Consider the following 10,572-nt stretch of genomic DNA (forward strand, 5'->3'; position numbering starts at 1 on the left):
ATTAAATGCTATTTACAGTGTAAACACCACAATTTGTCGAAGCAAGTTCGACAACAAAATTACTTGACTACCCTCTCCCCAGTAAGTAAGATTGGTTCGTTGTTCTGGCGGGAATTTTTCTATCAAAGTTCCCTTCATGTAAGACATGTAACAAGTTTGCCTGCGATATTTTTGTTTTCTTTGCTGTAAAAGATGGACCTAAACAGCAAAAAGACCTCGGAACATGACTATGAAATTCAGTTCTTTGGTTTCACACCAGATTCATTCGCAAATGGAGGTAAGCTTCAGGCCAAGAAATAGCAAAAGTTTGGCCAAAATCGAAGAAATCTTTTCGTGAATTGAGAGCAAAGCTTGAATTGTTCTTGCGATATGAATTGTTAAAACTAATCTGACTTTTTAATTCTGATTTCTGTAGTTTACAATGCCGTGAACGACTATGTCATCGACTGCTTTCAAGAACTTGAAAATCTCGTCAAGAGTGAGGCAAGTATTTGCTCAAGTCTACCAACATCTCCCCAGTATTTGACCCCATTTTCCAGGCTAGAAATATGGGAAATTGACATATTTTGGCAGGATACCCCTTGTTCAAAACCGAAAAGTGACCTTCTCGGTTTTGTCCAACTAATTGGTTGAGGCACAGTTGTGTGCCAATAAATCAAGTGTTTATGCACGTGTGGTTACTACAGTAATTTGAGAAATTAACTGTGTAAACAATGATTTTTCTTAGCCTTCACTCTCAGGCAGTGCTTCACAAGAACAACTTCATGCGGTAAGACTTCATTTTTAAACATTAAAGTTTATTTACTTCCCTCCATTGAATATAAGCCTTGAAGTGTGCAGGACTTAAAGTACAACCTCGTTCCCAGGGTCTCCTACTCGAACCCAAGGGGGCCGAGTAGGAGAGGACCCTGGGAACGAGGTTGCTTAAAATATAAATGTCTCCTATTAGTAGGGCTGGTCTCTGTCTCCTCCTCCCCCTCCCCCCAGGGGAGTGTACATATTGACAGGGAGGTGCAGAGACCTTTTTGGGTTGCATTCTGTCTGCCTCAGCACCTCCCTGTCAGTAATAAACCTAATTACCCCCTCCCCGCTTGGGCCTGCCCCATTTCAAACCTAGCCTTAATGCATTTTTATTTTAATTTGGGTTCGCTTTGTGATTTTCCTCCTTTCCACTTTCTAAAAGTCTGCAACAGGATACACAAAACTTAAAATCAGGGTGACATGAGATTATTAGGTGGAAATATTTGGAATCATTGAAGTGTGAATGTGGAAAAGCATTGATGTTTAAATGAAAAAAAAGTGGCACCAGGATGAGTATTCTAACTGGCATGGGATGACTCATGATTTATGTGCCATTTACAAAAAAAAACCATTAATTTTGTATGCCTCCCCACTCCCTTCCTTATGACACGTTTCCTTTTATTACTTTTGTTGCTACGATTCTTTATTTTCATTTAGGAATGCGATAAAATGGCCAAAACCTTTTACAGGAGTATTGATGACTCTTTTGACAGATTTGAGGTAAAATACAAAGAAACAGAAAAAATATTACATGTTACAAGCACATTTCTACCATTTAAGAGTGGAGTTTTTAATTCTTTGATAGAAGTTCATTTTCTCAGGGTGTTTCTATTTCCTGGCACAGATTTATGTAAAGAAGAATATTTTAAAGATTCCCCCTCATGTCCTCTTGCCAGAAGATAAGGTAAGGCAACAAAAACTTTCTGATTGTCTCCTCTTTTCCATTTGCTTTGCATAGTTGTTTAGTGCTAATCATGTCAGCCTTTTTGTTGGGTCACATGCTACAAGACATTGAAATGATCTTCTCTCATTTCATTACTTGTCTGCAGTATTCTGAACTCTTCTCTGATGAGAATAAAAATTATTTCATTTTTTCTTGTTCGCCCAAGGTGCATGGTGACCATCAGTACACAGTGGAAGATGAGAAAAAGATTGATCAGGAGATTGAAGAACTGGAAAGGAAGATCAAGGCAGTGAGTAGTGAAAAGCTTCAATTATTCAACTACCATCCAAAACTAGCTTTCTTAATTCTGCCATGAGGATTATGAAGACTTGGACACCCACCTCCTAACTCTACTGAAAAGGTGTTTTCAATAGCACTCCACAGAGGCAGGGGTGACATTTAGTTGCCAGCAACAAGCTACCATGGCTGGTGGATTTGGGGGTTAGCTTCTGAAGAAACTGTAGTGCTGTGTCAGTGGGGAGTAGTAACAAATATTTGGTTTTATCATCAGAGTTGATAACGTAATTTGGCCACCATAAAGAGATTTGAGTGCTGACGTTTCGAGTGTGAGCCCTTTGTCAGAATGAATCCAGAGAGGATTTGCCCTGACAAAGGGCTAACACTCGAAAGGTCAGTACGGTGGCCACATTACCTTTAGTTATCAACTCTGTTCATAAAACCGACATTCATTACTATGGCTCACAACTACAGTGAAGATAGCTGCCTACTTAGAGTTTGAAAAATACTGACTGAAACACAACAGGAATGGGAGACTTGCTTTTGACAGGCTACTTTCATTGTGGACCTGGTTTCACTAAGGCCTAGTGCAGGGGTAGGGAGATTAAACATCAAAACCTAACCTAATTATTTCAGATTTGGCCACAGGCAGACCAAGTGCACATCACTAGAGAGTGTGTAATAATTTATTTTTAATTAATAGTAAGACGATGACCTTTGAGTGCAAGCGGTATTGGGTTACAGGCAGCTGTTGAGAATTTAAACGTGTTATAAGACTTTGTATGGGAAATAAAATACTGTAGATTCTGAAGCTTAAACAATGCTAAATTTAACTTTCATTCATTAAAATGAATAAAACTGACTCATCTGTGGTGCATTCTTGTGCGTTTAAATTCTCAACGTCTACCTGTAACCCAATACCCTTGCACTCAGAGGTAATCATCCCACTAGTTATTAATTATTACACACTCTCTTGTGATGCACGCTTGGGCTGCCTGTGATTTGGCTTGTATTGTGTTTAACATTCAATCTTTACTAACAGGCCAAGTATGTAAACTCAGCACTGAAGCAAGAAAGTACAGATTTGGACAATGCACAGGAAAAGGTGATGACCTCAACATGATTGATAAATTGCAGTGGTCACAAAGCTTGATGTTTGATTATTTTTGTATGTCTAGGTTGCAAACATATCCCTTAACTATCACATTAGCTTTTTTATGGCTTTGCCAGATTGCAACAAGAGCTATCATTACCTAACTAAGAAAGATCTCTTACTCACACTGAAACACCAAATATAGTGTACTGTTTTTTTTTTTAAGCTTGACAACTTTGAAAAACAGATGGATGCAATACAGAATGCTTTCAAAGGAGCTGGAGGTAATTCATCTATTCTTTAAAGATGTCAGAGTTTCTTTCTCTTGTGAAGGTGTTGAATATTATTTTTATTTTGTTTTATAACCTCTGTTGTTGTTTTGTTAGGTGTTAAACAATGCATTATCTCCATACAAGAAGAAGCTGTGAAAGTTCATGATCTATTAGCTGATGGAATCAATGCTGGAACTCTTCAAGTTCAGGTTTAACTTTAGCAGGCATTATTAATTTTATGCCACATTCAGATGTTCCCAATGCAACCAAGAATTAATCAGATCATAGTACAAGGCTAGGGGTTGGTGTTAGAACGGTGCAAGTGCATTTTTGGTCAAAATTAATAACAAATCAAGAAAGTTATTTCTCAAACTCATTAATAATTCATCAAAAGACAATCACTACCGTGACCGTGGTTTGGATATGTGATCCTAATTACCATAAAATTTTGCCAACTTTAGCCTTGAATTTCTCCAAGAATTATTGATCATTTGAGAAGCCATATCAAACACTCGAAAGTGTGTTTCATCAGATATCCAAACACCTCGAAGTCGTTTAAAAAAACTCGGCTGCACTGCGTTTTTTCAACCTACTTCTCAGTGTTTGGATATCTGATTAAACACTCTTCCTCGTGTTTGATATATTACTTCTTAACCTGTCCAGTTCCTGCATGCAGTGTGGATTTGGCTAGATAGCTAATATAATTTGCACATGCATTACAACTTTTCTATAGGGAACAACAATGCATGTACAAAACAGTGACCACAAAATGTGTTTTAGCAATGCTCTAGTTAAGGATGAAAAAATGAATTGGATTTGGACTGTTAAGGGACAATATTATTTCATTCATGCTGTTTGTTTTGTTTATGTTCCAGAGTCCAACCGAAGACTGCAGTTCCTCAAACAGCAAAAGGAAGAAAATTAAATTAAGTTAAATAGGCTTAATTACATTGCTGTAAGAATATTTTTTGTACCATTCTTCTGGCAAAAATATTTATTTTCAATATTTCATATTAGATTTGTACAAAATTTAAATGCAACACTGGTCTTTGAACTCATGATTGTTGCTTACAAAACATCTACACAACAAGGACACTAGATCAACATCAGCATGCACCCCAAGTGAGTCTTTGTACATGGTCAGTTTTCTGTCTAGTTGACTTGATGAATCCTAGAAATTGGAGTTCAGACACTGCTTGGATGAAGCGAGCACTACAATAGAATTAAGGTGTCAATAACCATAGACATGGTAATTCACTACAGTGGTTTATACAATCCATTTTAAAGCAGGGGTTTCATTAAGGGCCGTGCACCGGGCAAATCGACTGTTCTTCCATAAAGAACACATCCAAGTTAACTATCCTGCCCAGGTGTAAAAACCTTTTATTCACCTGTTCAAAATCTTAATGAAACTCCTGTTAAAGGAAGTCTGAATGACATTTATTTCTTTGTTAAGAGTACAGAAGTTGCTTAAAAGCTTCACATTTGAATAGGATCAAATACACGCAGCCACCTGCATGCTCTAGGAAGAGAAGCCAGTGTCATTAACTACCCCAATGTCTTTTACTTTTGAAAAGGTTTTAGTTAATTCACAGAAAGGAAATACAGTCGGACCTCTATTAAGCGGCCACCCTGGGGACTTTGAAAACTGGCCGCTTAATAGAAGTTGGCCGTTGAATAGAGGTATCGAAAACTGCACTTTACTGACAAAAAAATAATTTCGGACTTTGGAAAGTGGCCGCTTAATGCAGGGTGGCCGCTTAATAGAGGTCTGACTGTATGACATTTATTTTTTTACTTTCTGGCCATCACATAAATATTGGGTGGGCACAGTAGTGATGACAGCCCATTAGCCCTTTCACAGGAGTGATCAATATGTAATTTCTCCTCACATCAATACATTGTCAACCAGACAGGTGATGAGAATAAATAAAATCATCAACTACTTATAGGTGATATTGTTTGATGCAACACCAAATTCTGTGAACTAATTTTAAAAAGAAATGTATGGCAGTTGGTCAGGAGAATTAACATTCAGATCATGGCAGTGAAAGGGTAAGATTCAAGCTTTTAATTACTACAGTGTTGTTTTATTAAATGGGCCCATTTTTTTGCTATAGCAAGAGACTTTTCTCAGTTTTTGTTGTTGATTGATTATCTAGATCATCAAAAATCTGAAAACCTTTGCCTGATACTCTACAAATTATTATTAAAGCTGTGTGAAAGTAAAGTCATTGGGATACGTTGATAACCAATAATGGAAATGAATAAAATTTAAAGGTTGAGAAGTTCTGAAAGATTTATTAAATTATCAAGTATAACACAGTGGTTAGTGTAGTCAATTTAATAAAATGAGAAGGATACTGCAGTTGGTCATCTGTTTTCTGTCTTTTCTTTGGTGAACTGTTTGCAGATTGTTGTGCCGTCTGAGGTTCTAGAACAGATTTGAAAGCCTGAAACAGAGGGGAAAAAATCAACCACCTTACGCTTGTGTTCCCTCAACCAATTTCAATTGAGATGGCTGAGAGTTCTTGTCCAATATTTGCAACCACTTAAGCAAGTTTGATGCCAACCAAACCAACTTGAAACAGGTTTTTCTCAGTAACCACAAAGACAGACACCTTTATTTATTCATAAAGCTCAGGGTAGTCCCTTCAGGAGCTTAAAAGCACCCTGTTATCAATAAGAGCCCTTAGCACTAAATACACTAATTACAATGAAGATATACTATAAAACCAATGTATCTGTACATTGCACAAAAACCAGCTATGAGGACAGCTGATCCCATCAACATAGGACCTATTAGCAATAGTTTCATTAAAAAAGAGACCAACAAACTGAGTAGAAAGCCTCTCTAATAGACCCTCCTGCAAAATGGCGACAACAGATTTGAATGAGTTAAAATTGAACTGAATGAAAACCTGATACCAGCACTGGAAAGAGCACCTTTACCTTAGCAACCTTGCAAGGTTTCAGCATGTTAGGTGTTATATCAGCTTAGGAAATGTAAGATGAAATTTGACAAATTTACAGACGTTTGTATGACTGTGGGTATACGTCATACCTCCAGTCATACAAACGTCTGTAAATTTTTCATTTTTCAACTTACATTTTCTCAGCTGATATTACACCTGATATGCTGAAACTTTGCAGGGCTACTAAAGGAAAAGTACTCTTTCCAGTGCTGGTATACGTTTTTAATTTTAACATATTTGAATTTTCGGCCACCATTTTGGAGAAGGGTCTATTGGAGTCTCATGTGAGATTTATTTGTAGCGAGCCCAAGCAAGGGGATTGGTGCCCCACTTCCACCCCAATCCTCTTGCAGCTCATGCCATGTGCTAGTAAAGGATTAAACAGTGTGATACAGACCTGAAGCCAGTCATAGAGGTTGATTAACCGTCCACACTCCGAGTGGAGTTTGTAAGCTATGCAGATGTCTGGTAAAGTGTCTTGAACTGTTCCTACATCAGTCTGACAACACTCACACTGGAAATAGAAGAACACATAGGGGATTACATTGCATTGCGGTATAAGTGTCAGACAATACTACAATATATGTAACAGGGACCTTTATGGCATTATTTTATTTTCATTTATTTTTGTGTATTCAACTTCGGCAAGACCTATAGTGCCAGCCTACAATATTACAATATTGTAGCAGTGGCTGTACATGTAGGAGCAAATAGCTGGACAATTAGAGTGAACTGGACTAGTATTTAGGACTTAGTTTGGAACATGGGGACTATTGATCAGTCCTCCATTCATGTATATCTGGTCATCTTGGAATACCTGTTTCAAATGTATTTTGCCTTATTAGAGGGACTTCCCAGGTCCTTAAGGTACAAGGTTGAATACTAACAATTTAATGTATACTAAACAACTTTTCAAATTTTAGACCATAACATGTGAAAAAATCTTGTCACCCTTTCTCTAATGGTTAACAACAGGAGAAAGTACATGCTCTAGAAGATGGCTGCCTTGAAATTAGGAAGCTGTACTCGTACTTGTTTTCATATTCCAATCAAAGAGAGGTTCCTTGCTATGGAATTACAGTGCAACTACTGTTATCGGGGTCACTTAAACAAAACTGGCCAATCAGAATGCAGGACAAGTCAATGAATTTCAACCAAAGCTGACTGAACCAATTAGCAGTAGACGGAAAACAACAGTTAAAACCCCAAAATTTGGAATTATTCACTGTTCGTATCATACTGTGCTCTGATTGGCCAGTTTTAAGTGACCCCGGTAATAGTAGTCGCACTGTAATTCCTAGTGGAACCAATTAACACAAGATTACTGATAAGAAAAAAACTGACCTTGAGATAATACTGTGGATTGCTGAGAGCTGTTTGGATAGCCACACGAGGCATCCCTACCAAATGCTACAAAAACAAAAACAACAGCAAAATAACACTGACAGTGCTGGTGCATCTAAATAACTCCAACCATCAACGTCATCAAACATCATCAACCATTAAACTAAATTTGATTCAAACCTTTCTTGTCTCCTGTACATTGTCATAGTACATGACTTCATACAGTGGCATATTACGTGGACAAGTCAAGAATTTTCTAAAAAGAAAACAAGGAACGATTGATAAAAGCGTTAGAATTAAGTTAATTCCCACCTTTTCATTAGCTTATCCTCTTCCCCTACACATAACTAAGCATCGCCACTTTCTGGGAAGATTGCAAGTCCAGCAGCAGCAAAGTTTTCCCCTCCCACTTTCTCTTTGTTGCTTGCCTTCTCCTACCCTTTCTATTTTTGTTCACTACATTTTGCTCTATCCCTTGTCAGTTATTCAGAGATGTTTAATAAAATAATTAAGGGTGGGGAATTGCTGCCTGCGGCACCCCTTCAGCCCTGTGCTGGGAGGAAGGGGGGGGGGGGGGGTTGGATTTGCTGGACTTGGTTATCTTGGCCCAAGGACATTATGCCGGCCATGCGTTTTCACATGAGAACTATACCCGCCCCCTCCCCCCCCCTGCAGTACAGGCATGAGAAACTCCCTTGGTATGGCGCCACGTACCGAGGCCCCTCATTCAGTCATCATCCGGTCGGTGGTTTTATCCGAGCCTTGCGGGTATATTCCCTGCCCAACTTTGCCCACAAAAGAATATTGTGTTTTCTCTGTGTCTGTGCGCCATAACATTAACTCTGAGTAATTGAATATCATCCTACTAGATAATCCTAAAAGAAAAACCAACAGAGTAGACAAGGTAATTTGGCCACTGTAAAGACATTCCAGTGCTGATGTTTCAAACTTTAGCCCTTTGTCAAAACGAATCAGCACATTAAGGTCACCTATGAAGGCCAAGTGGCCCACACAGATACAGTCTCACCAATGTTCTGTAGCATGCCAGAACTAGAGGTATTGCTGTTTCCCAGTCAGATGCTGGTCAATCAGAAGCCATCCAAGGATGCTGAGCATGAAGTGACAGAGTATTACCCACCCTCCCCCCCCCCCTCCATCCCAGACCACTGAGAATAGTCCAGCATTACTACGAACTACTCCCTGGATGGGATGCTAGTCCAGGATGTGATGTCCAGCGTTAAGTAGCTAGGAGTGTTGCTACACCCCTTCCCCACCCCCCCCCCCCCACCCCCACTATTATCACCCAGAATGGGTTGCAAACATAGGCAGCATATAGTGACTAAAAGTATTTTTCAACTCCCAGCAGAAAACAGAAGAAACCAGGCATGAATTACCAACTAACCACATTACTACCATGCCTCCAAATTCCTGTTAAGTTAGCAAAGGACACAAGGGACATTGCTGTTACCTAAACATTCCATCTAAAGAATCCACTGTTCTCTGCCGTAACTTATCATATGGAGATTCTTTTCTTTTCTGCTTTGCTGCACTGTCGGAGACTGGGACCTACAATTTAGAATGAGTGACATCTCATAATTAAGTGATAAAAGTGTGAAAGATAAGTGTCAACGCCGGAAACTAGAATTTTGCTTGTCTGCATGCAATCCTTAGAGTACAAAATTGAGAATGCCTTGTGATTAGCCTTTAGTTGTGTATTGATCAGTATCGAGTCGAGTAGTTGTTTCAATCAGAGAGTTTTTATGAGTTGAGTCGAGCCATTTGTTGAGGATATTGTGAGTTTAATCAGCCGTAGATCTATGCCTAAAGCCTGTACCAAGAAGCCTGTTAACCAATTAAACCAGAGGAACTTGTGAGTATAATCGTTTGCCCGAATTCACTGTCGTTTTCGTTATCTGCCTTGTCGATTTCGTGTGGAAATACCGCTTTGGAGGCGAGCGTTTTCCCACACCTGGCACCTCCGACGGGACTCTTTAACCGAAACCATGGAAGCATTGGAAACTAAATTAACGCAACTGAATCTAGCCGCGGATAGAACCGAGTCGATCAACGCTTTAAGGAATGAAACCGCCATCGAACGCCACCTCACCGCCCTAAAAGTCCTTACAGCCGAAGCGGATCAATGCAAGCGAGTTGTGGAGGAGACAAAAATTGCAGCGAAAGAAAGTCCCGAGGATCTCAACCTGTGGATCACTGAAGTGGATGGAAAAATCTTAGCTGCTGACGAAAGCGTTAAGAGCCTGAAAGAAACTCTAGAAGAGCTTCGCCAAGAAGAGCTACTCAAAAAACAAGAAAAGGAACTAGACTTTGAACAAAAACTTTTTGAAACTAAGATGAAATTCCAGACAGAATTACAGACCGCAAAGAAACAAGCCGAAGAGGAAAACAAGTTTACAGCCAGCGGATCTGCGTCAGGTCATGTTCCCCCTGCGAAATTACCGAAGCTCAATATTTCGCGTTTCGATGGAACTTACGAAGATTGGCCCAGGTTCTGGAACCAATTCGTTGAGATCATCGACAAAACATCAATGGCTGGTGTCACTAAATTTGCCTATTTGAAGTCCTTCCTGGACCCGAAGGTGAAAAAGTCGATCGAGGGTTTACCGTTCTCTAACGAAGGCTACAACAGAGCCAAGTCCGTTTTGCTGGATAAACATGGGAAGGATTCAGAAATTATCAAAGCCTACACGCAAATGATTTTTGACCTGCCAATCATCCCGGACCAGAATGTCGCCAGGATTCACGAATTTAGTGACAAGCTAACTTTCTCCGTTCAGTCCTTGCAAACAATGGGGAAATTAGAGCAAGTCAATGGCTATGTCGCGATGACTTTGGACAAGCTGCCCGCGATTCGTGGAGATTTGACCCGAACAGACACATCATGGGAGA

General features: G+C 39.4%; 2 protein-coding genes across 2 annotated transcripts in view; one reads left to right on the top strand and one right to left on the bottom strand.

Moving 5' to 3' along the window:
• Nucleotides 1-119: 119 nt before the first annotated feature.
• Nucleotides 120-4,359, top strand: LOC146449455 (protein MIS12 homolog). The gene is made up of 10 exons (XM_085101765.1): nucleotides 120-277; nucleotides 416-483; nucleotides 728-769; nucleotides 1,459-1,521; nucleotides 1,646-1,705; nucleotides 1,911-1,994; nucleotides 3,024-3,086; nucleotides 3,301-3,358; nucleotides 3,461-3,555; nucleotides 4,222-4,359. The coding sequence occupies exons 1-10, from the start codon at nucleotides 193-195 to the stop codon at nucleotides 4,279-4,281; spliced, it is 678 nt and encodes a 225-aa protein (XP_084957891.1). The 5' UTR covers nucleotides 120-192; the 3' UTR covers nucleotides 4,282-4,359.
• The window catches only part of LOC146449456 (origin recognition complex subunit 3-like), a 25,585-nt gene continuing 19,335 nt past the window's right edge, over nucleotides 4,323-10,572 (bottom strand). Inside the window, exons 20-25 of the mRNA XM_085101768.1 lie at nucleotides 9,134-9,211; nucleotides 7,846-7,921; nucleotides 7,666-7,731; nucleotides 6,719-6,835; nucleotides 5,711-5,799; nucleotides 4,323-4,558 (exon numbers count right to left, since the gene is read on the bottom strand). Coding sequence (XP_084957894.1) covers nucleotides 4,453-4,558; nucleotides 5,711-5,799; nucleotides 6,719-6,835; nucleotides 7,666-7,731; nucleotides 7,846-7,921; nucleotides 9,134-9,211 — 532 coding nt within the window. The 3' untranslated portion in view covers nucleotides 4,323-4,452. The remainder of the gene's footprint in view (nucleotides 4,559-5,710; nucleotides 5,800-6,718; nucleotides 6,836-7,665; nucleotides 7,732-7,845; nucleotides 7,922-9,133; nucleotides 9,212-10,572) is intronic.

Source organism: Pavona decussata, unplaced genomic scaffold (assembly GCF_977016875.1).
Source record: "Pavona decussata unplaced genomic scaffold, jaPavDecu1.1 SCAFFOLD_602, whole genome shotgun sequence".
Lineage (NCBI taxonomy): Eukaryota > Metazoa > Cnidaria > Anthozoa > Scleractinia > Agariciidae > Pavona > Pavona decussata.